The 27,402-nt window shown below is 36.6% G+C and overlaps 1 protein-coding gene across 1 annotated transcript in view; it reads right to left on the bottom strand.

Moving 5' to 3' along the window:
* The window catches only part of NRK (Nik related kinase), a 132,796-nt gene extending 106,260 nt beyond the window's left edge, over positions 1-26,536 (bottom strand). The window contains exons 1-2 of the mRNA XM_055123022.1: positions 26,480-26,536; positions 17,605-17,670 (exon numbers count right to left, since the gene is read on the bottom strand). Of these exons, the coding sequence (XP_054978997.1) occupies positions 17,605-17,670; positions 26,480-26,536 (123 nt within the window). The remainder of the gene's footprint in view (positions 1-17,604; positions 17,671-26,479) is intronic.
* Positions 26,537-27,402: the final 866 nt, after the last annotated feature.

Here is a 27,402-nt window from a genome sequence, read left to right as displayed (position 1 = left end):
TTATGAAGAAACAGTGCATCATGAAGAAAGCAAATATGCTAGAGGAACATATAGTAAAGATCATCATCATTAGCCTCATATTGCTAGTTTCTTGCAATCTTTTCCTAATTTAGTAGATGTTATTTTCAACTGGTTGATTTAGTTCAACAGTTTTACTCTGGTTTGTGCATATTGACTTCAATATATATACTTGAGTTAAATGTACAAACCTAGAAATTAGGCAAATTGTTTGACTCCTGCTTCTGAAAAACTTAATTGCATAAACTTGTTTAGTTACCTAAGTTCCTATATTCTATTTTTTCTCATTTATAGCCTGAGAAAGATGATGATTTTACTATATACATTGCATTTCCATGATGATCTCATGATATGATTGGCATAATGCAAATTAAGAACGAAGCACAATGTAAACACTCAGTAAATGTTATTCAACATTAAAACACTGAACTATCTTTAAAGTCATTCATTTCTATCTTTATTCCTTTTCTTCTCACCAAATTACTTTACCAAATAACTTTACTTAATTTTCTTTCTCAGAACCAAGAAAATGCTTCCTTTGCTGAGGATGGGCTCTAAAACGTGTTCTTTTTGATTATGGTGGTGGTTTTGTTTCTCTTCAGAGTTAATGATTTATTCAAAAATGTTACTGGCAGTGCTTAGAATATAATCAATCTTCTTTTCCCTGAGGGGATCCTGAATAATCCAACCTCTTTTTCCTAGTCACAAAAGAACTCTGCCTACAAATGACATACCTAAAAAAGTGATTTCTTATTTTTCCACGCATAAATCAACAGTAAATCATCTCTATATCATTATTTTTCAAATAAAAATGGAACACAATTCGTACAATTTACATCACTTTCTTCATACTACTAGAGGAGGAATCTGCTATAACCTGTGTAGAACTAAGGAAAGGAAAAAATCTTCAATTCAAATAACTGCTTATATACTTAGATATTATTTGACATTTTAGCACCATTTAACTCATAAACACATTTTTAAGAGACTGTCTTCAGTATAGACTTAGTAACATAGAAGTGTAAGAAGCTCCACTTATACTTTGCTGCTTCCCGAGAGCTAAAATGACACATTATTTTCTAAATACAATTTTGACATTGTCTATAAAACAACTTGAAACACTGAAACAAAAATTATAGCATATCAGGAAATCATAAAACCAACTAAATAAGCAATCTTATTTCAAGATTTTGAGTAACCTAAATCCTGTTATCTTCAGTATCTATTTCAAGATACACAGTGCAGACTTAGTTAACTAGTTTTTTATAGTAACTAGTAGTTACTAGAGGGTCAGGAAAATCTTCAGTTCTTGATAATTCAATCTTCTTCACTTTTAATTTAAATTTTACTGAAAATTTAACAACAATAATACACATGTAATATATAAACCAATATAACACAATCCAATATATACAGTGAAAAAGCGTTCATGTTGCTCTTGTGCATATTTGCATATATGTGCATATATGTATATATACACATATTTCATATATACACATGTAGTATATACACATAGATACACATTTACATGCAAAATAAAACAAGGTTTGGTTTTCTGTGTAGTGGAGAAAAAGTAAATTAGATCTTCCAGCAGTGCTCCATTCCTTCGCATGACTTATAAAAATAACTTATGAAAACATCTCCATGTAAATTTTTCTATATGTTAAAAACAATTTTTCAGATGTAATACCTCTACAATATTAGCTTCAGTGATGCCTTTGGTTATTTAGATCTAACAACAAGGGAAACCAAAGAGAAAATGAACAAATGAGGTTACATTAAATTTAAAAGCTTTGTCATAGTGAAGGAAGCCATCATTAAAATGAAAAGACATCCTACTACTCAATTGAAGAAAATATTTGCATATAAGACCCCTGACAAATAGCTAATATGCAAGATATTCAAGCAACTCATAAAACACAACAACAAAATCCTTCCCCCAACTCCAACCCCAAAGCTTCAACAACAGCAAAAATATAGGACATTTGCCTTGCATGCAGCCTATCTGTGTTAAATCCCCGACATTCCATGTGGTCCCTCAAGCACCACCAGGAGTAATTCCAGAGTGAAGACCGAGGAGTAACCCCTGAGCATTGCTGGATGTGACCCAAAAAGCAAAATAAATAAAGAACTAGCTAGTTTTAATTTTTTTAAAGAGGGAAATGTAAACTAAACCTTTAATGAGTTATTACCTCGCAGTAGTAGACTATAAAAGAAGTGCATTGGTGGAGGGATGGGTGTTTGGTTATTGTGGGAATGTAACCCAAACATGAAAGCTTGTAACTATCTCATGGTGTTTCAATAAAATTAAGAAAAGAAAAAAAAAGAAAAAGAAAAAAATTGAGTGCCAGCAAGGGGGAAGAGAACAAAGAAACTTTTGCACACTGTTAGAATGAATATAAACTGTCCCATCCTCTATGGAGAAACAGTATGGAAGTTACTGGAAATATTAAAAAGAGATCTACTATATGATCCACAATTCCATATATACACATGTATATAGGACTGGAGCAACAGCACAGAGGGTAGGGCGTTTGCCTTGCATGTGGCAGACCAGTGTTCAATTCCTCTGTCCCTCTTGGAGAGCCCAGCACACTACAGAGAGTATCCCACCTGCACAGCAGAGCCTGGCAAGCTACCTGTGGCGTATTTGATATGACAAAATCAGTAACAACAAGTCTCACAATGGAGACGTTATTGGTACCCGCTCCAGCAAATCGATGAGCAACAGGACAACAGTGCCACAGTGCAATACATGTATATACACACAAACATTTGGGTAATATAAAAAACCTGATTAAAATTTTCTATGTGGGTCAGAGAGATAGTACAGAGACTAAGGCATTTACCTTGCATGTGGCCGACTTTGGTTCAAACATCAGCACTATATAATAGTCTCTTAACACTGTCAGTAGTGACGCAAGAGCACTTTCATGTGAAGCCTAACCTCCATCCACACCCCAGTTATATGTACAACTTTGTGCATTACAACTCTATTTACAATAGCCAAGATATGGTGACAACCAAAGTACCCATTATAGGTGAATAGATAAATTAAATGTGTAATTAATTTACACTGCCAAATTGAGGTTACCAAATGTGGGGAAGGGAGTCAATTTATAATATGACAGTAGTTCAATGGACTATGGTGGAGGGATACTGATAATTTGGTGGTGAACCTATTGTGACAGCACTGTTCTGCTGAATCATAATATTCACAATATTGCAAACTGGTTACCTCAATAAAAATACACATATATAATATATACATATATAATACACAATGTAATATTATTCAGACATTTGAAAAATAGAATATTAATATTTTTAACAAACTGGAAGGAACCAGGCAGTTTTATATTAAGCAAAATAATTTAAATAGAAAAAAGACAAATACCTCATTCTTTCCCTCATATGTTGGTTATTAGGAAACAAAGCAAGGGAACAGACAAAACCAAACCAAACCAAACTAAATTATGATAAATAATGTGTTTTTAACCACAGAACTGAGGGTGGTAGAATACATGGGGAGAGAGAGATCAAAAATGTAAAGTCAGTCCAATAGACTGTAGTGTGGAAATTTAATACTAGCACTAGCACAAAATACTAGCACTTTGGTGGTGGTTGTGGTTGAGTAACACATTTGAAGAGTTGTGGAAACATATTCCTCAAACATTCACAGTATTGTAAACAAATGTCATCTTAATTTAAATAAATAAATTTATGAATGCATTTTAATTAAATAAGCTAATCATCAGTTAAATAACTGCAAATCTATTGTTTTAGCCACACTCAGCAGTGCTCAGAGATTAATCCTGGCAGGACTTGAAGGATCATTCCATGCCAGGAGCTATATTCAGGCTCACACATGCAAAGCATGCACTACAGTCCTCTCATTAAACTCCCCAAACTTTATAACTATTATTTTGATAAATATTATTTCTCACCAATATGTATATTTATAATTTGGATGATTTTATCCAAATCACTGAACCATGTTATAGCTAATTAGTTTTAGTTTAGAAATATGTATTTGTCTCCTTACATTTTGTATGTAATGCTCTTATTGCAACTTTATACAATAAATTGTACAAAGTCTGTGGAAACATGAGTTCTTATTTTTTATTGGCCCAATGAAACTACTATATAATTTGAATTATTCTCCATAATATCTAAATGTATTAAATAGATTAGCATAGTTGTAAAAAATTATTACATATTGAAAACACAATTGACTTGCACTTTCACCCTTTACTCCCATATTACTACTTGCTTCTTCATCCCTCATTATTTATCGGGAGACAAAAGTAAGTATTGGTATGATATAGAAAGAAAATGGCAGGCCTTCAACTCAGAGACCTAGCTTATACTCCATGGTTGGAGATATGCCACAACCAAGATAGAAATATTTCATTTTATCCAAGACCTTTAATCCTCAGCATTTTCCACTAATTTGTTTCACTGAGTCTCTATTTATTTAGCCCATGTTAGTTCCTTTCACTTCCAATGGAAATACTCAACCTGTTTTCTCATGCTGATAAAAAACTGTTCCTGAAATCTTACTTAGAAGCTTTGTTATACTTCCTACACCCAAGGTGGAAAAACACAGAATCTTTATTTCCCCCATCCTTTCGTCCAATCTGATCCTGTAAATTCTGTTACCTATCACACTCACCAAAAGTAGAGGCCAGGATTATAGGTGAAACAACTTCCTTCCTTGCATATGCAAAATTAAAATCAGTATAAGTAACAAACTAAGTCAAAAATTGTTTTCTTATGTGACAAGAACCTAGTACCTAACAGCACTTGGGACATAGTGGACATTTTATGACATTTTTTAAATTATGGAACATTTATTCATTTAAATAAATTTTAATTTTATGACTAATTTTATTTTATTTTTAAAATTATTTTTATTGAGTTACCATGAGATACATAGTTACAAAGCTGTTCATGATCAGTTTTCACTCATGCAATTTTCCAACACTCATACCTCCACCAGTGTACATCACTACCAATGACATATTTCCCTCCTGCCACTCCCCCATCCCCCATGTACCTCTATGGCATACACTTCTCTTCTTTTTCTCTCTGTCTCTCTGTATCTCTTTGCCTCATTTTATCTTTGTTCCTGTCTCTGTCTCTGTCTCTCTGTCTGTCTCTTTCTGGGTCTCACTATCGCTCTTCCTCTGTCTGTCACTTTTTGGACACTATGGTTTGCAGTACAGATACTGATAGTTTAACATGTTTGTTCCTTTATCTACTTTCAGCACCCAGTTCTTATTTAGAGTGATCATTTCCAACTATCATTGCCATAGTGGTTCCTTCTCTATCCCAACTGCCTTCTCCTCAGCACCTGAGATAGGCTTTCAACCATGGACCAATCCTCTTGGCCTGTGTTTCTACTGTCCTTGGATATTAGTCTGATACTATGTTGTTTTTTATGTCCCACAAGTGAGTGAAATCATTCTATGTCTGTTCCTGTCTTGTTAATGTTTCCTTTGTTAGACAAACACAAGAGCCACTTAAGAAAATCCAATCTCTACCTTTGAGGAACATTATTATAGGGGGCAATATCACGGGAAGAAGAAAGGGTTAAGAAACAGTTTTTGAACTATGGTAGTCAATTAGGAAGGCAAAACAGCCTAGTAAGCTTGTGGTCTCAAATAGGGTTCAGGCGCTTCTTTTGAGGCTTGCAATGTATAAAGAAATGCACAGTGTTATGTACTTTATGGGCACTCAAGCAATATTTATTGGCTGACTTAGTTGAGCTATATTTGCAAAATGGCAAGGATGTGAGGAAACTTTCCTACCTAAAAAGAAAGCATTCACAGTGCTAGACATTTGGTAGGCAAATAAACAGTATAATTTCAGCCTGAAAGGAAAAATACTCAACCCCCTATCCAATAGACCTAGTGGATAGGCAATCTAAATGTCAGCACCATATTTTTGAAAATAATTTAAAATATCATAAATTTCATGTTATCAACTTCGAGGATAGCACCTTTCTTGTCTTTCTTTTCCCATTTACTGTCCCAGCTTTAAATCCAGAAATATAATGAATAATCCTAAATCACACCTGATTTAAATTTCCAAGTAAAAGCAATATAAGACGCAGTAGTTTCTAAAGATAAAATTTAAATGAACAGTTTTTAATGGAAAATTCCATATTCAACAGTGTACTTTCGGGTTCAAGGAATTGAAGAATTTGTTTTAAATTGTACTATCACACTTTTATTAGTATGACCGACTTCAAAGTTGCAGAAAATCAGGACAGGTTTTTACTTATGACTAGGATGTGTTTTTAAGCATTAGAATAAGATACTGTGGGCATTACCTTACACAGATATTGAGTTCGAACTAAGTATTAGGCACATATGACAATTAAGCTTTAAACCAAATAGTAGAGATTTACCCTACTTCAAGTCTATTATTTGCTTTGCTTTAAATAGTTGCCTTGATCTATTGTCCAATCCCTTTCCTGCCCTCACCACTTGCAAATGGAAATATGGAAAGAGGTTATTGATGTCAATGGTATAGTCAAATTCATGAAAGTAGTGGCAAATTGTTTCATTTTAGAGACCCAGTTCATTGTCTGACTTCACTAGAATTATGTTTAACAAACTTGAGTTAGATAATAGCAAAATATTATGAAGTATGCTTTCTTCCTATGTAAGTTCTAAACTAGTTTTACCTTTGTATGGTGTTTAATTGTTATAAAATATAACTGAATAAAATATAACATCTATCAAGTAACAGAAGAAAATAAATATAATTAAAACCATGCGATGAAACAGAAACCAATCTAAATAATGTACAGTGTTCCATTTCTATTTTGAAAAGCAGTGAAAATAATTATTTGTGATGGTAATAATAAGAACAATTTACATTTTATTGATTGTATGGTAGTGCTAGATTCTTAAAAATAACTAATTTAGAACATTTTATTGTTGTTTTTATTGTTGTGGAGAAAATGGATTCTTTAAAGTTAAGTGACAAGTATAGCACATGTTAATTACAGAGCAAGATTGCCACACAGTGTCCCACCCTGAGGAGTCTTAGTAATTTTATAATAATCAATAAAATGATTGAAAAATTATAAAACTAAGCTAAATAAACACTTTAATAAGTCTTTAATTACATAATTATTCATAATAGCAAAAATTATTATCAATCTGAATGCTCATTAGCATATGGCAAAATAAAGAAACCGTGGTATATTAACTCAAGGGAATACTACACTTCTGTTTAAAAGATTAAATTGTTATATTAGGGACAAAAATGATGGACCTTGAGATGGTTATGCAACGTGAAAAGGTAAGAAAGTGAAAAGCAACTATTGAGAGGTTTTACTCAGATGAAGATACGAATTACTAAATGAAATGAAATTGCACTAAGCAACAAAAGTGACACCCATACTCAGTGAGTGTTTACCAAAGTGAAAAAGGCATGTTGGAGGAATGAGTAGAGGTTCTTTTTCTATGCTGAGGTTGGCACTGGAACTTTGGTGAGAAGAATGTTGAGCCCTGTTTAAGTGTTCAGATGGTGAAACTAAATACCATAACGTCCATAATACTGAAAAGCAATGATAAATCAAGAAAAATAAAAACAATAAATATATTTGAAAACAAAAAAGTCCTAACTTCTTTCTTTTCAACAATATTGTCTATGTACCTTATAGATTAATGTCTGATATTGAGGTCTTTAATACACTTTGATCTGACTTTTGTGCCTGGCCCTGGCATTAGACAGAGGTCAGAGTTCATTTTTTTGCAGGTAGCTATCCAGTTTTCCCATCACCACTTGTTGAAGAGGCTTTCCTTGTTCTAATTCACATTTCTTGCTCCTTTGTCAAAGATTAAATGACTATATATTTGGGGGTCTGTGATCGTATATTCAAATCTATTCCATTGGTCTGCAGATCTATTTCTAGTCCAATACCATGCTGTTTTAATTACTACTGTTTTGAAGTAGATTTTGAAGTTGGGCAAGGTGTACCACCCATCTTCTATAAGGTACATAGAGGAAAATGTAGGCAGAACTCTCCATGACATTGAAGCTAAAAGCATCATTAAGGATGAAATAGCACCGACCATGCAAATGGAAGCAAACATAAACAAATGGGACTACATTAAACTAAGAAGCTTCTGCACTTCAAAAGAAACACTGAACAAAATATATAAAGAGCCCACAGAATGGGAAAGAATATTTACCCTATACCCATCTGATAAGGGATTAATATCCAGGATATACAAGGCACTAATATAATTGTATAAGAAAAAAACCTCCAAACCAATAAAAAATATGGGGAGAAGAAATGAATAGAAGCTTCCTCAAAAAAGAAATAGAAATGGCCTAAAGGCACATTTTTCATGTGAAATGCTCCACATGAAAAAATGCTTTACATCGGTAGCCAAAATCTGGAAACAACCCAAGTGCCCCAGATCAGAAGACTGGTCAAAGAAACTCTGGTACATCTACACAGTGGAATACTATGCAGCTGTTTGGAGACATGGAGTCATGAAATTTGTTTATAAATGGATAGACATGGAGAGTATCATGCTAAGTGAAATGAGTCGGAAAGAGAGGGATAGACATAGAAGGGCTGCACTCATTTGTGGAATATAGAATAACATCACATGAGGCTGATACCCAAGGATAGTAGATACAAGGGCCAGGAGGATTGCCCCTTAGCCAGAAGCCTGCTTCATGAGCAGAAAGGAGAAGGCAGATGGAATAGAGAAGGGATCACTAAGAAAATGATGGCTGGAGGAATCAGTCGAGATAGGAGATATGTGCTGAAAGCAGATAATGGACCAAACATGATGACCTCTCAGTGTCTGTGTTGCAAACCATAATGCCCCAAAGTAGAGAGAGAGTATGGGGAATATTGTCTGCCATGGAGTCAGGGGGAGGGTGGGAAAGGGCCAGTATACCGGGGATATTGGTGTTGGGGAATGTGCACTGCTGGAGGGATGAGTGTTTGATCATTGTGTGATTGTGACCCAAACATGAAAGCTTGTAACTATCTCACAGTGATTCAATAAAATTTAAAAAAACAATATTGTCTAAAGATTCCTCCTATTTAAATGACATCTATTTAAGCTATATGACTAGAAGCTACTGGGGAAAAAGATAGCACATTGCATGAGGAGAAGAGAGAGGAGTATCGATCCATTCTCCTAAAAAAATACTAAAATGAATCCACAATTTTAACTGAGGTTTTTACTGGCAGGAAGTATGACAGTGTATGAGAGGCATCTAATTAATATAAAAAGAAGGACAGTATAAGACAGTATATGGATTATAATGTGAATTAGACTGAGACTTCATTTCAATGTGCAGAGACCTTAGCAGAAAGCTGGAAACCTGCCAGAGAAAGAGGCCTTGGAAACAAGCTGGAAGACATTGAAGAAACTTCAACCAAAACAAACACAAGCAGGGGATGTGGTTGGCAGCACTGAAAAAGCAAAGGAGTCTATGAGTCACTCTGACATTAATTTTGAACAGTATCATACTTCCATTTTGCTGTAAAGAGTATTTATACAGCATCTGGTACTGTATTCTTTTTATTAACTAGCCATTGGCCTATTACTATGTACGTTTCACAAGTACATGTTCATACTTCCATACATGTATATTCCATACTACATTCATCCAAGTTGTAGAACCACACAGGTAATCTAACATTAGAAAATAAAAAATGAATCATATAATAAAAATAACCCAAATCTCACTGTCCTTTTCAATGAAACATTTTTTATGTACTCATTTTAACATAGTTGCAATTGGAGTGCAGATATAACAGGGTTTTAAACAATTCATAACAGAATTTTTGTGCCCACTAGTTAATCTTCTAGTCAAAAGCTTACTTTTCAATTTGTTTCATTGATTTGTTACCAGTGGCTCTAGAAATCAGGGAGTAAGGGAGGTGACTAGAGAAAACAAATTTTTCTACTTCTCTGCTTAATCCACCTTTGCCATCAGCGCTCAGAGAAATGCCTGGCCTAATTCATTCATGTCAGTCCTAACCTAGGCACATTGTCTTGTTCTGTAGCCTTTCCCTCACAGAAACAAATTTCATGAGAAGGTCAACTAGTAAATAAATGCATTTTATTGTGTAAAATGTGCTTAGACAGATGTGAGAGGAGAGAAAGAAAGGAAATACGCTTAGATAGAACAAAGGCACAATTACCCTTGGGAGTCAGGAGCAATTTATACACATTTTCAGGGATACTACCTCATGATTTATGGTTCTGATATGGTGGAGAGAATCATTTCTAGAATAGGAAAAATACGGAACCATGTCTAATTCCTTTTTCCCTATAAATTTCCTACTTAATTCTTATAGAAAGGACAACAACCTATATCCTCCAAGGTAGAAATGTAAACCTACTGCTGCTACACTAAATGTAAATTATATATATATGTGTGTGTTTATTATATATATTCACACACATATACACAAGGAATGCACATACAGACACACACACATATTTCTTTTCCCTAATTCACTACTTGGAAACAGGCCACTGGAAGTGTTCTATTAGCAGAGGGACATAATAAACAAGAACTTCTTCTCTCTTGACCTAGAGAAACAAAATTTGCCTAAGAATGTAACCCCTCTGTGTTTCACACCACAAGCAGTACACCAATCAGTAACAAGCAAATAGCAATACTTCAACTGCTAGGTAAGGCGAAAAAACATAGAAATATAGTATTTCTGAGATACAAATTCACAGGTGATTTAAATATAAAGGTAGATTAATTATACTGAGGAAAAATCACTAAACAACCAGCCACCATGCTAGAAATGGCTAACAGAAGAATCTGAAGTTGGTGGTGAACTGAGAGCAATCCTAATAATGACATAATACAGCATAGCTCATTTTCTTATTAAATTGGAAATTCAGAATAAGTGTACCAACTTCCACACATAACAAACATTTGAATCCCTACTGTATTTGACCCACATTCAAACAAAAACCTTGAAAAACAAAAAAGCAAACAAAAGATTTGTATTGCAAACCACAATTCCCAAAAGAAGAGAGGGGTGAGTGCCAGCCATAGAGGCAGGCTTGGGAGTGTGTGGGGGGTGATGGGAGGGAAACTGGGGACAATGGTAGAAGGATGGATAATGCAACACTATGATTGAAACCTAATCATGAACAGCTTTGTATGTGTCTATCTCACAGCGTTTCAATAAAAATCACAGTATCACTGTCATCCCCATTGCTCATCGATTTGCTCGAGTAGGCACCAGTAACATCTCCATTGTGAGAAATGTTGTTACTGTGTTTGGCATATCGAATACTCCATGGGTGGCTTGCTAGGCTCTGCCATGTGGGTGAGATACTCTTGGTAGATTGTCGGGCTCTCCGAGAGGGGCAGGTAAACAAACCTGGGTCGGCCCCGTGCAAGGCAAATGCCTACCCACTATGCTATTGCTCCAGCCCTCAATAAAAATATCTTAAAATATTTAGAAAATTATTTCAAGGTGATATATAACACTGCAGAAAGATAAAGTGACATATATATCACTACACAAAGGTGCAAAGATAGGTAAAACAGAAAATTTCAGAAACTACAATTCAGAAAAGACTGAAGTAGAATCTCTAAAGTGATGAAAAAAAACTGTCAACACCAAGTAATAAATTGTTGAATTACTTTTCAAAACTGAATAAACAATATTCATGTTTCACAATCAAAGGCAGAAGATTCTTTATAAGAAATCCTTTATGCAGCAACCATTAATCTCAATGGGAAAAAACTTAAACCTTTCCAAGATTAGGCACAAGACAAGGATACCCACTCCCACAATTCCTATTCAATATGGTACTGGAAGTATTTTCCATAGCATTTAGTCAATAAAAATATCAAGGGCATATAGACAGGAAAAGAAGAAGTCAAGATTTCATAATTTGCAGATGACATTATGCTATACATAGAAAAATCAAAAGACTCTACAAAAAAGCTCTTAAAAACAATAGATTTGTATAGTAAACTGACAGGTGGCTTGCCAGGGTCTGCTGTGTGGCAAAATACTCTCGGTAGCTTGCCTGGCTCTCCAAGAAGGATAGAGGAATTAAACCTGGGTCAGCTGTGTGCAAGTCAAATGCCCTATTGCCCAACCCACATACCCACCTACCCACGAACCCGAATACCCATGACATATTCAATATGCCAAAAGCAGTAACAAGTCTCACAATGGAGATGTTACTGGTGCCTGCTTGAGCAAATTGATGAGCAACGGATGACAGTGACAGTGACAGTAAACTGATAGGTTACAAAATCAATATCCAAAAGTTCATGGATTTCCTATATACAAATAATGGAGAAGAAAGAGACATTAAAAACAATCCTGTTCACAATTGTGCCTCAAAAAATCAAGTTCTTCAGATCAATTTGTTTTGCTTTTTTTTTGTTTTGGATGACATCCGGCAATGCACAGGGGTCACTCCTGGCTCTGCACTCAGGAACTACCCCTGGCGGTGCTCAGGGGCCCCTACAAGATGCTGGGAATCGAACCTGGGTCGGCCGCGTGCAAGGCAAACACCCTACCTGCTGTGCTATCACTTCAGCCCCTCAGATCAATTTAACTAGGGAGATGAAGGACCTATACACAAAAAAAGCAAAAAACAACTACTTCAAGAAATAAAAAAGGAAATGATGAAATGAAGATACATCCTCTTCTCATAGATCTGGAGAATTAACATTGTAAAAATGCCAATACTTCCGAAAGCACAAAACAGATTTGATACAGTCTTTATAATGATACTCAAGAAATTTTTAAAGAAATAGACCAAGCACTTCTGAAATTCATATGGAACAATAAACCCAAGGAAATAGCTAAAGCAATCCTTGGGGAACGATGATGGGAGGCATCACCATCCACAACTTCAAACTGTACTACAAATTGGTAGAAGTGAAAACAGCATGGTATTGGAATAAAAACAGACTTCAGTTCACTAAAACTGAGTTAAATATCCTGAGTCAATTATTTGGGTCCTCAAAAATATGATCATTTAATCTTTGATAAAGTAGCAAGAAATATGAAATGGGGCAAAGAAAACATCTTCAACAAGTGGTGCTGATAAACCTGGTCAGCTACATGTAATAAAATGAACTTATATGTCTATCTAATACCAGGCACAAAAGTCAGATCAAAATAGATCAAACTCCTCAACATCAACCCGAATCCATAAGGTACATGGAGGAAAACGTAGGCAAAACTCTCCATGACATGGAAACTAAAGGCATCTTTGAAAATGAAACACCACTGACCAAGCAAGTGGAGCAATGACAAACACATTGGACTACAATAAACTGAGAAGCTTGTGCACTTCAAAAGAAACAACCAAGATTTTAAAAAAAAAGAAATCCCACAGAATGGGAAAAATTATTTACCCAATAACCATCTGGTGGGGCTGGAGTGATAGCATAGCGGGTAGGGAATTTGCCTTGCACGCGGTTCAATTCCCAGTATTCCATAGGCACATCCCCAGGCACTGCCAGGAGTAATACCTGAGTGCATGAGCAAGGAGTAACCCTGTGCATTGCTGTGTGTGACCAAAAAGCAAAATTAATTAATTAATTAATTAATTAAAATAAGCATCTGTTAAGGGGTGAATATCAAAGATATATAAGGCACTGGTCAAACTTTACATGAAAAATGCATCCAACTCCATCAAAAGTTGGGGAGAATGAAAAGAAACTTTCTCAAAGAAGAAAGTCAAATGGCCAAAAGGCAAATGAAAAAATGTCCTACATCACTAATCATCAGGGGGATGCAAATCAAATCAACAATGAGATATCATTTCATGCCATGAAAACTGCACACAGCTAAAAGAACAAGAACAACCAGTGCTGGTCTGAATGCAGGGAGAAATGAACTCTCATTAATTTTCCATGAGAATGCTGACTCGTCCAACCTTTTTTAAAAACTATATGGACATTCCTTGACACTTGAAATTGATGTCCCATTTGACCCAGTAATACCTCTTCTGGGAATATGTCCTGAGAGCACAACTGCAAACAGCAAATAATGCCATCTGCACTACTATGTTCATTGCAACACTATTCACAATAGCTAGAATCTGGAAACAAACTGAGTGACAAGAACAGAAGGCTGGATAAAGAAACTATGGTACATCTACACAGTGGAATACTATGCAGCGGTCAGAAAAAAATGAAGTCATATATAGGCTTATGAATGAATTTACATGGAGCATGTCATGCTGAGTGAAATGAGTCAGAAGGAGAGGTACAGATATAGAATGCCTTCACTCTTTTGTGGGATGTAACAATATATTATTAGACTAATATCCAAGGCCCGGTCAAAACAAGCGCCGGGAAAACTCTACAATGGTTGGAAGCTTGTAACAAATGTGTATGCGTGTTAGAGGAGGATAAAGGACTGTTAGGATAGAGAAAGGACCAATATGACAATAATAGAAATTATCACTCTGGACAAGAACTGAGTGTTGAAAGTATGTAAAGAGATAGACATGGTAACCTTTCAGTATCTGTATTGCAAACCATAATGCCCAAAATGGAAGATAGAGAGGGAGAAAGGAGAGGAATAGTGTGTTTGTCTGAGAGAGAGAGAGGCAGAGAGAGAGAGAAGAAAATTGGCTGCCATAGAGGCAGGCAGAGAGGGGAACAGGAGGGAATCAGGGATTGGTGGTGAGAAATGTACACTGGTAAAGGGATGGTCACCGGAACATTATAAATTTGAAACCCAATCATGAACAACCTTATAACTGTGTATCTCAATATGATTCAATAAAACAATTTAAAAAACAAAAATCGTATATTATAAGAAACAGTACAAATGTTATTATCGGTTAAGAAGTATCATACACGATAACAAGTTGGATCCAAGATTCCTGAAATGAGAAGTACAAAAATGCCTCAAATACATAAAAGAAATTTCCTTCTTTTTAATTACTCTGAAATATAACTCACTAAAACATGACATTACTCAGTATAAGTAACAAAACTGTAGGTTTGTGCTATATGTAAAAATAAAGTATAACAACCATAACCATAAAAATAAGCTGGACCTATGAATTACCAGCACATTTCTTAAAGGTATACTGTAATTAATTTTGCATGAAGATTGAAATATTTTAGCATTGTCTTTGTTAATTAAATGTTTTTCCAAACTCAAAAATTGTATACTTAAAAAGATAAATTTTACCAAATATAAAGATACCACATAAAATCAAGTTAAAACAAAGCATATTTATTATATAAAACTCACTCACCTTTTTACCCTCTTGACTTCTCTTTTTATGGCATCAAAGTTCTGATGACATCTCAGACAGCTTTTTGTACTTTTGTCAACTTACCTTTGATTTTTACCTTATACTGTGCAGTTTTTATTTCTAAGATCTGGTGGTGGAAAGAGTACTATACCTTTGAATTGGAAGAAGTGCAACTACACACACATCCTTTACAAATTAAAATGTGTTTAAAGTCACAGAAATTTTAATGTAATTTACGGTAGGGAAACTTCATCTATAAGGTATAGGCATTTTTATGTGTAAGTTGTAAAAATTCAACTATTTCGTACTGCTTAGTTCACTGCTATCTCACACAACTGAGGGAAGGTAACATAAATTATAAGCTTGTGTCTGATTATAGTCTACTATCAATCATCATTGATTCTATTAACAGGTAAGTTCAAATTCTTTTGACTTTTTATTGTTAATATTAATTTTCTCTGTTCAAAATATGCATCAACCTTCTTTATGATTTTGGGACTCTTCTACAATGTCATTTATATCAACAGCCTTTTCTGACATGGACACTTTTGTGCATATTTTAAAGATTACCCCATCTTGGGTAGATAAATGAAAATAGAGGTCACTTATGGACAAACGTAGCCCCAAAGCTGCAAGACTTTTAGCAAGTAGAGGTTACCTTTCTCTGAACTAGAAAGAAGTGCCTTTCTACCTGAAACAGAACCTCGAAACCACATCTCAAGGACTTGGGATCAGATTATCATAAACAGATGAGCAGGGACAGGGATCTGGTTTTTGAGGGCTGGGCCAAAAAGAGAACTCTACACTTATAAAAAACGCTGTATAAGAGGCTGGAGAGATAGTACCACAGGTATGGTTCTTTGCATGTGGGCAACCCAGGTTCAATTCCTGGCATCCCGTGTTATCTCTCAAGCCCTGCAAGAAGTCATCGCTGAGCATAGAGCCAGGAGAAAGCCATTTGTACCACTGGGTGTGGTCCCAAAAGAACAACAAAAAGAACTTTATATAAGATTAGGAAAATATCTATGCCACATATTCAAGAGTGGCAGGACAAGATCAAATTGATATGGCTACTAAATCACATCTATTATAACACCGCCCCTGCCTCTACATAGAATTTTTAATGTCAGCCTCAACAACTGTATCTTAGTTTGTCATATATGTTTTTATCCTGTCACTTGCCTGTAAAGGATAAAACTGAGCCTTCAATCCAAATTAAACACATAGTACTCAATGCCTTTATATTTTAAGGATTGTCTTACAAGGGATATATTGCAACTGCAATTATACAGTTGCAATTACACAGTTATACATTTGTTCATGGTATTACTTATGTAATATATGTGCTTCTCCAACTCCCTTATCATCCACCTCATGCACACTTATAACCACATTTCTGACATGAAGTTACGGTAAAACAGGAACTGCTTTGTTCATTCCCTTATCACCAGAGACTATCACATTGCCTGGAATACATATATTTTATGTTTAGTAAAGAATCAATCAATAAATAAATTTTTGTTAGAGTCTTTTGCAAAGTCTGTTATACATTTGCACACTTATGTGACTCTGTTATAGAACGCTATCAGAAATGTACATGAAAGGATTCTGTAATATTCAATGTTGGAGTTTTTAGGGTTTTTTGTTATTATAAAGCTGAAGTTCAAATTTGAATGTAACTGGACTATTGGAGAAATACAATGGCAGATATGTATAATTTAAAACAAGCATTAATTTGTTTTAGATACATATTATTTGAATAAGTCTCCCCACACACACACTTGTGAATTTTATGTTATTTATCTTTTAAGTTTTGTGGGAGGTCTCCCAAGCAGTGCTTGGAGAGCCCGTGGGCCACAGCCAGGAAGACATGATAATCTCATTGGCGGTTCAAAGATAAAATTCAAAGATGTGGCCTTGTGGTGGTGAAGACCACCATGGTCACATCCAGCGATCCTTGATGTTAGAATCACCCAAGGCTATATTAACTGCTCATTTTGCTAATTGTCTGCTAATTAAATTTTTGTGGTGCACTGCCAGGAATCAAACCCACTGCCTCACAGATGCAAGAAAATTGCTCTATCACTGATTACGTTCCTGGCTCTGAAGATTTAGACCCTTTATTTTGTAGGTGGCTTGCAAAAATTTGACAGCCATTCTCTTTATCCTCATAGATGTCACGGGTCTTTCTTAATTTGCTTCTTCTCTTTAAAGTGAAATGTTACATTTTGGCATTATTTGTTTTGCAGCCCAGGGTTTTAACTTGTAATCAGAGACGTTACTAGCAAATGAAGAGTGAATACACAAATTTACTTACCAAATAGATTCGGCCATAAGTTCCAAGACCAATGGTTTTGTCCAGAGAGAATATTCCAGTTGGATCCTGGAAACATGCAAAGCAAAATTGTAAAATTGTGAATTTTTCTTTCAATTTTTCAGTTTGGGGGCCACATGCATTGATACTCAGATATTACTACTGGATCTGCTAGAGGATCACTCCTGGAAATGTTCAGAGGACTTACACAGTGCTGAAATGGAACCAGAGTTGAATGCATGCAAGGAGGTGACTTAATCCCTGTACAATCTCTCTAGTCCAATTTTCTTGGAAATATAGGCAAAAATTTAGCATTCCAGAATGGAATTTTAAATTTTACTTGCACCTTTAGAATTTCCACATGAAGAACTTATCAAATAATTTAAACTTTACAAAATAATTTTATTACAATGTCTCTGCACTAAATATGATGAATACTATAAAAATAAAATAATATTTTCATTTATAAAACTATTATGTGGGCTGGAGCGATAGCACAGTGGTAGGGCATTCACCTTTCACGCAGCCGACCCGTGTTCGATTCCTCTGCCCCTCTCAGAGAGCCAGGCAAGCTACTGAGAGTTTTGCGCCCGCACGGCAGAGCCTGGCAAGCTAACCGTGGCGTATTCAATATGCCAAAAACAGTAACAATAAGTCTCACAATGAGAGACATTACTGCTGCTTGCTCGAACAAATCGATGTGCAATGGGATGACAGTGACAGTTTGACAGTGACAGTGTGAAAACTATTATCTAAATTAAGTTGCTATATATCATAAAATCTGTAATTATGTGTAATTTTGTCCAGCTGAGACATTCAGAACAGAATTAGAGATTTATCATAAAAGTGATACATTCATTTGCTTCCACTGAAATACTCCTGTATTTTAAACATTTTAATTAAAATTCAGTGTGTTACAATGCTATTAATAATGGTTCCTCATAGTACATAATTTCAACACCACAGCCATCACCAGTGTACTGCCTCCCTCTCTCAAAGACCCTAAGATTCCTCCCTTTCAAACTCATCCAACTGAATTGAGTGAAGCAATTCGTCCATTGTTTTTATTTTTATTATTTTTTTTTCTTTTTGGGTCACACCCAGCGATGCTCAGGGGTTACTCCTGGCTTTGCACTCAGGAATTACTCCTGGCAGTGCCTGGGGGACCATATGGGATGCTGGGGATCGAACCCAGGTCGGCTGCGTGCAAGGCAAACACCCTACCCGCTGTGCTATCGCTCCGGCCCCTCGTCCATTGTTTTGACTTTGAACAGTTGTTGCTACCTTACTGTCCCACATATGAGAGAGATAATTGTGTATCCATTCCTTTTCTTCTGATTAACTTCACTTGGCATTAAATACTTTAGCTCCATCCATGTTGCTGAAAATTGCATGATTTTGTTCTTTTTTAGAACTGCCCTGCTTCTTGGCATCTATCCTCAGAATACAAAACATTAATTTAAAAGGGCAGATGTACACTTATGTTCATCACCACACCAAGAAGTGGAAATAACCCATATCTCCCAACTATGGATAAATGTATCAAGACCTTGTGGTATACTGGAGCTGGAGAAATTAAGGCGCTTGCTTTACCCATAGCCAATCTGGTTTCTATCCCAGGCATCTCTAATGATTCCCTGAACTCAGCCAGGAATGATTCCTTAATGCAGCACCAGGAGTAACACTTGAGTATTACCAGGTGTGACTCAAAAACAAAATAAAACAAAACTTTTAAAAAATAGGTTGAAGTATATATACACAATGAAATACTATAAAATATTCCTTTAAGGTCCATCTTTTGAGTAATAAGCAACCCTGCCAAATATTAGTATAAAATAATGAGTATATATTGAATGAAAATGTAGATAGTTTATGTATGCAGTAGTAATTTCTTATAATAAATATTTGTTTTAATATATAATAACAAAGTAAATAATGGTATCAAGAACAGTATTTTTGACATACTAGGCACACAGTGAAAACAGAGGCCAGGAGGACTAGTCAAAGGTTGAAAGCTACTACAAGTCTGTGGGGGGTGGAGGGTAGTTAAGGTAGAGGGGCATCCATTATGATGACAATAGTTGAAAATGATCACTCTGAGCAAGAACTGAGTGTTGAAATTTAGGTAAAGGGATATGCATGATAACCTTTATGGTTTGCAAGCATCTGTATTACAAATAATAATGCCTAAAATGAGAGAGAGGCGGGGAGAGAGAGATAAGAGAGGTGCCTGCTATAGAAGCAGACTGGAGTGGGGGGGGATTTGGCGGGTGGGAGGGAAACTGGGAACATTAGTGCTGTGAAATTACACTGGTGGACTAGCGGAGGGATGGGTGGATGGGACATTGTATGACTGAAACCCAATCATGAACAGCTCTGTAATGCTGTATCTAATGGTGCTTTAATAAAAATAAATAAATGAAATTTTAAAAAAACACTAGTCAGAGCTTTTCAAAATTAATATGTGCATCAGCTAGAGAATACCTTTACAAGGCACAATTTCACTGATACTTTCTCTTTCATAATCACCACAGAAGACAAAATAAAACATGTTTATGGAAAGATTCCTAATATTTCCTTATTCACTCATTAATAGTGACCTTATTTTAAAGTAAACATTCCTTGATCTCTCTCCTATATGGGACTTAAAAAAACACAATGAGGCAGCAACATATATCCAAATAGAGCAAAATGGGAAAATAATTCAGTTGGGGGGATGGGAGGTGCTGGTTATGTTGGGGTACAGAAACTGGGACACTGGTGACAGGTGTGGATTTTGGAATTATGTCTGTGATAGGTCATTATTGTAGCCAAAAAATAAAACTAAAATAAGACATTCTTTTCTTGCTAACTACAAAAAATGAATTCCTGAATTTTCTCTCTGCCTAAACATTTAGCCAAGCATATTATTTTTGAAAAATTTTATAAGGTATGAGTAATTGCCTATTTATACAAAAAATCATAAACAAAATGCCTGTTTATACACAAAATATTGGTAAATTCATGAAAATTCATATAACTTACAGAAAGTACATTTTATAGACATAGTTTGCTCAACCTTCTCTGAAACATTTTTAACACTGTGACAAATGCAAGATAGAAAAATTATATAGGACTATGATTATAGACACCTTAAAACTGGTCTGGTATTTGTATAATCTAGAAAAGCTGTCACAGTAAAGTGATATACTTCTGGAATCATTTCAGTCAACAAGTATTCAAATGTACAGTCAGGAATCTTGAGTATTAACCCCAGCTCTGCCATTAATTAACTATATGAGTCTGGGTAAGTTATTTACTCTCTAGGTGTTTCAAATTTTCACAAGTAGTTCTGGGAACATAGTCCCAATTAAAATACAGTCATTATCTAAAATGACAACATTGAGGATGCAAGACAAGTAAAATTGAGTGTTTAATATTTTTATATTAAGCATATTCTTTTTTTCATAACTCATTAAGTAATTATGGGAAATCTAGCAAGGTAATTAAATTGATGAAAACCTGTTTGAATAATTATCTTAGCATATTAAATTGAAGGACATCATTGAAAGTGTCATGTTAGACATTGATTCTGAATTTAAAACCTCTGGTCATATGTTAATAAAAGCCTTAAGTACTTTGGTTAGTTTCTCTTCATTCTTTTTTGTAGTTAAGGCTGTATTTTAGTTGAAAATTACACCATATATTAAGAATTGACTGCGTGATCCAAACAATGCTAATTTCTATATATTTGGGCACAGTTTTTAATTTCTTTGATTCTTTTTTTAATCCTCAATAAACACTAATAAATTAGTAACATAAAGTCAGATTTGAATTCAGGTAATCTACTACTAAAAATAAAGAGGAAGAAAAATACTGGGACAATATAATGCCTGAAGAATTCATAGAGGCCTTATATTATTTATATTAATGTTTAAAAAAATTTCCTATTCACAAATTACCAAATCATCTTAAATTTTCTCATGCTCATATTAATATAAAAGGTTATTTTTCAAATTTTCTTAAATGCAGTTAAGAAATATTTCTCAAGTTCTTATATGTTTCATTGAATTATAGTCAAAGAAACTTTGTTCATAACTCCAAAGTTGGCATCATTGAAATGAACCTTCTTTTCATCACGGGAAAAATGAAATACTTGGTTCTCTCTCTGCCTTGTAACCCAAAGATAAGAAAATCAGAAGAGGAAATGTCTTTAAACTATGACTGCTATATCAATTTTGAGATTATTTGGAGGTTTGGTATGCTTTGTTGTCCCATCTGGGTAAGGGAAAAAAAGTCAGGAAACAGAACCCTATTTTACTTGTTGGTTTTTTTTTTTCCTCAAGAGAAATTACTAAAATTCTGCCTTAAAAATTTGAGACATAAAGTATTGGGCAAATACATTACACTTTTGCTTTATATGTATGTACATAGAATACGTATGTATTCTATGTACATATATAAATATAATTTTGCTTTGTATATTATTATATACATCAATATAAACACACATATACATAAATATAAATTATCATCTGCAATTAAGTGTCAAATTTAACTTTCCCCTCAGAAACTCCAAACTTTGAGAAGCTGCTTTTGCCTTCTGAATTCAAGAGGGAAAAGTGATGATATATATATTTTTTTAAGTTCGGGGGCTGGGGTAACAGGAAGAAAAGGAACCACTAGAAGGCACTGTTTACTGGTCACAGACTTGAAAGGAGAAAGTGGTAGACAAAAACACAAATATAGAAGAGATTAAGAGGAAGCACAGATAAATAATCAATATGGTTCCCAAGAAATTTCATATGTAGAACAATAAAGAACAAAAAAAACACATTCTAATTTTCGAGAGGCAAAAGAAAAAAACAACTAAATAAAGATACTTAGAAGAAATACCCAAGATTCTCATGTTTAATTTTTAATGTTATATTATTTGGCAGGAAGAGAACCTGAAAATGGCAATTATACACGTTAAGTGCACAGTATGTTTCAGAGTCAATGGAAGGAATGGGTTGCACAATTCAAATGGAAAATTTAAATGGAGAATGTCTTCCTCTGGACCAGTGTCTCTCAAACTGCGCTGTGTTGATCCTCCTTACATGAGAATTATCTGAAAAACCCTGTTCAGAATGCAGACCCTTATCCTTAGCGCAAAATTATGAAATCTAAATTTCTATAGATAAGTACCCAAGACCCCCCACTCCCACCCCCCCAATTCTTACGTACAAACATAAAACTCAATGTTCTTGAAGCTGCGGTTGAAAGAAAAAATAGGTCATAATATGCTAAATCTATCATTCCATGTGCCCTAAAGAGAAAAAATTCAAAATTGGGACTAATGATCTTGGTAAAGCTAGAAAATTTACATGGCTGAGTATGGAAATCTGGTTTATACTGGATAGTGTGAGCCTGGTGGAGCTGGTAGTTATATTTAAATATAAATCTAATGTAATTCAAATATAGTTTTTGGATCATGTGCTATTTCAGATCACCTCTGCCACTACTGTCCTCCAAGACTGTCTAATCCTGACCCCAATATAGATTAGGACTACACTTGGCAGTGTCAAATACCAAGACCACAGCCGTGAGGAATTCCATTACCATACTGGGCACAGAAGGCAATGAAGACTGTCACAGCGAAAGACATGCCAGATTTGGAGATGAAGAAATAGTTTCCAGTCCCATGGATTGAGTGACATCCAGAATACTATTAAAATGCACAGGTATCATTGTATTATTGCTAGCAGAAAATAAGATTAAAAATGCATACACATTGTACATATTTTATACTTACACACATATAAAGAAATAATGTTGTAGGATTCTCTTTATAAAATGAAGCGCAAATTACAAATCTCTACTTCCTCTTTGGTTTTGTAAGCTACACAAGATATTAATTCATAATAAGTCAGGAAAAATTATAGGAACCCATTAATTAACAAAATATAGTTGAATGGTCTTCCTATAGTTATTCATAGTCTCATTTATTTTATATCTCTAAGTAAAGAAAATAGGCAGAAATAATTATATAATTTCCCCTGTTGTAATTCTACAGCTTTTGTTTTTATTTACTACTTTAAATTAAAAAACTGCATCATGTAACATAAAAAATTCAAAATAATTTCCCACCTCTTTAAACTTAAATATGCACAGCAAGCTTCACCTTTATCAACAGACCTCGCCCTGTGGTTATTTAGGTTATTTAGGCACTATAAAAATTAAGCATAAATGTAAAATTGATACATATTTAATTATTCTATACTCTACAGGACACTTTGTACTAATTGTGAATTCAAAATCCAAGATCTAAATCTTTCAGCATTATTTGGTTGCTGCCAAACTTAAATATTTGATGTTGACAAATTATGATTTATATTTTCTGATAAACACACATGCCTATGTATGTATACAAAATATTGAGAATAATTATTGCAAGAACCATAAGCAGATTTCCTCATTTCCTTTGTCCCTGATTAACATCAAATTTAAACTTCTAAAGAGTTAACTTAGATGTATCTCTTGACCTCTTCAATTGGTTTTAGTTCTTTAAAACTCCAGAAATACCAAATGCAAATAAAATAGAAATCACTGATTTCTACTTCAGTGACCAAAAGAACATTGAACTTTCCACATCTCTGAAAAATTGGCCAAAAAGGAAATAAGCGAGGGGCTCAAATCTTCTGCTAAACTTCTTATGGTTCAGATCTAGATGTTTGAGGAAAGGAAAAAACTGTGCACAATTGTCTCATGGCCAATACCTTCACCAGAAGATAAAATGGCTCCTGTGTTATAGGAATTTAGAAACTGTTCAAAATTAAGGAATTTGAAATTTTCATGCGTGAAATTGAAGGCAAGCATCCATTTCCTCTAGTTTTGTCTCCTCAGTGTTCCTACATTAACTCACTCATCCACACTATCACACTCCCAATTCTTAGAAAATGAATATTCCATTGAACTAGAATGTAAAAATGGCAACTTTCCCGTTTATCTAATAGACACTCAACAAGTTTTTATGTTCCCAGAGCCATGACCATGACTTTGTCTGAGCCATTTCCCTAAGTTTTTTTGTGTTGATAAAAACTTTACTTCCTCTCACTCCTTAGATTTTGAATTCCCTGCCCTACTCTATCATTTCTATTGAGATAGTTCCCATTCCCCATTCCTTTCTTTAGAAAATAGTTTATTTCCACTTGCCCAAGTGTAGTTTCATATATTTGTCCTAGTTTACTTTCTCCCTATTTCTCCAGTATACACAGAATATTGGAGGAGGGCAACATTTGATTATATATATTTTAGGGAAAAGTCTAGTAGAAACATAAAAGCTGTCTCCATAAAGGAAAACACCAGTTGGTGCTTCCATATTTCATAAATCTCCAGCATATACTGGGTGGGTGCTTGATGGGTGAACAAAGATTTAACTTTGAAAAGTTCTGTGACTTTACATTCCGGTTGCCGCAATAATAACTATTATGAAAACTAAATAAAATTTAAATTACTATTCTGATGTTCATAATTCAATGTTTATATAAGGGTTGTTCCCTTTAAAAAACTACTGAGAACAATTTGATAAAAGCTTACACATATATGTCAACTAATCCACACCATCCCAGTGTAAATTTATGTAGGCAAGATTTGTAGATGTCCCCTTTTTTGTGTGGCAAAGGAGTTTGCCACCATTGAGACAATAGTTAAATGCCATCTACATTATATATTTATACATACATATTTAATTAAGAGATTGCATCTTGGAATAGACCTATAACTTCAAAGGTTAATATTTAGCTTTTACAAAAGTAAGCAGGCCCCTGTTCTGAAATGCAGTGCTGTAGTTCTCATTTTCCAACATGGTGCATGCTCACTTCTTTTCAGAGGCCAGGGGCCCTTGGCATTCAGGATGGGGTGCTAGTGAAATGCCAATCTAAAAGGGGAAATGGAAAAACGGATTGGAATGGGATCTAGTATCAGCCAGAAACAATTTGCCAAAGAAATAGATGGAGTTACTAAAATAATAAGTCTCTAATAGTGTTGATGATAATAACTCACCAATGTTACCACTAGGGAAGAAAGTCCGCATGGGGCTGGCGGGGGGGGGGGGCAGGGGGGGCGGTGATACAACAAAGGAAAACCAGGAGAAAAAGCTAAATCTGGTTAGCTAACGAGTACAATACTTTTCCCTTGTCCTTTCCATTTTTTCCCAATCTTTCCTTTGGGATGTGCAGGATACATTTCGTCCCCAAGCAGCGTCGAGTCCTCTAAGCTCCTGCAATACTAAATCGGGAACAGTGCCCTGGCAGAATAAGGTTTTAGAAAGTGCTATTAGAAAGTGAGAGAAATTAGACTCCAGCGCCTTGATTTTCTCGACGGCTGTTACCTAGAAGGTCGCTTTGCGGTGGGCACCTATGGGAGTAAAAGAAGCAAAGTAAAAAAGTGACTAGACGGCAGGGTAACACGGAGCTCTGGGCAGACACGCGTCGCGCTCCTCAGTCTGTCCTTGGGTTCCGCTAGAACAGGTACCAAAGTGTCACTTAGGCAAAACGGGCGACGTTTAGAAAACCTCCCGCTGTTTCGGGGCTACACCATCCCTCGCCACACCACCTCTTCCCCCGCACCCCTTGGCCATCCCCAACTCTGAATTGGCCTTGGAGACTTTGGGGGGGGGGCGTGTGCGCGTGCGGTGCGCCGCTGCTTTCCCACCAGTGCGCTCGCCTGATCTCCTCCCGCACCCGCGGTCCCGTCGAGGGCCCAGCCTAGCCACCAGCGACCTCTGTTCCCCGCCCCATCCCCGGCCCCAGCTCTACCCGCGCTCACGGAACAGCCAAACCGCAGTTCGACGGGAGGTGGCGTGGCGTGGCAGTGTGTGTGTGTGGGGGGGTGTGGGCGAGGGGCGTCCTCGACTCACCGGCAAATGGCCCAGGTCCGTGATTTCCTTGTCCCTCCAACCCCCGGGTCCCGCCATGGCTTCGCGCAGCACAGCAGGAGGCGAAGGACTTCGGGCCGCTCGGGGAGTCGGAAGCCGACTAAGAGTTGAGGAGGGGGGGGGAGAACGCTGGAGGAAGGGGGTGGGGAGGGGGATGCGGGAAAGGAAAGGGGACGGGGTTTGTGGCGAGCGCGGGGGAGAGGGACGGGGAAAGCGGACAGGCGTGGAGTAAGCTCGGGGTGGAAGGAGTTGCAGTTGGAGAGGCGGGAAAGCAAAGTTTCGCTCAGAAGAGTCGAACAGCCAAGTGCGTCCGTCCGGCAGACGGAGCAGCCACAGGGGTGCTCCGCAGGCGAGGGCGCAGTGTCTGGCCGCCGCCGGGTGCGCCTCTTTCAGGGTGGGGAGGGGGGCGGTGCGAGGGGCCCCCAGCCCCCCCGGCCGGGAGTAGCTCGAAGGGGATTGGTGCAGCGTCACGTCGCCAGGTGGGCTGCCGCGCGGCGGGGAGGCGGCTTAGGGGGGCCCACGGGCTAAGGGAGGTGCTGATGGGCTCTAACGGTTTACACGTCGGCCCCTGCGGCCTCCCACCGCCCCGCCGCATTCCCGCCCCCTCCCACGTCCACTGCCGCGCCCGCCCGCCCGCCCCCGCTGGCGAGGGTTCCGCAGGAAACTTTTTCTCGGCAGCTGCTGGCCCCAGAAAACCGGCCCGCGCCTCGCCGCTCCCAGACTGGGCCCCACAGCTCGGCCGACAGGGCCAACTGCTCCTGTCCTCCTCCTCCCGGGAGACAGTTTTCTCACTTGGCTCCTTACCCAAGCCCCAGCCCCCAGCCCCCAGCCCCCAGCCCCCAGCCCCCAGCCCCCTGGTCTTTGGACGCTTCTCCGCGGCTACATTTATTTCAAGAAGCCCCTCA

Source organism: Sorex araneus, chromosome X, assembly GCF_027595985.1.
Source record: "Sorex araneus isolate mSorAra2 chromosome X, mSorAra2.pri, whole genome shotgun sequence".
NCBI lineage: Eukaryota > Metazoa > Chordata > Mammalia > Eulipotyphla > Soricidae > Sorex > Sorex araneus.
The sequence above is the reverse complement of the archived record's forward strand: the minus strand, read 5'-3'. Positions and strand labels throughout refer to the sequence as shown.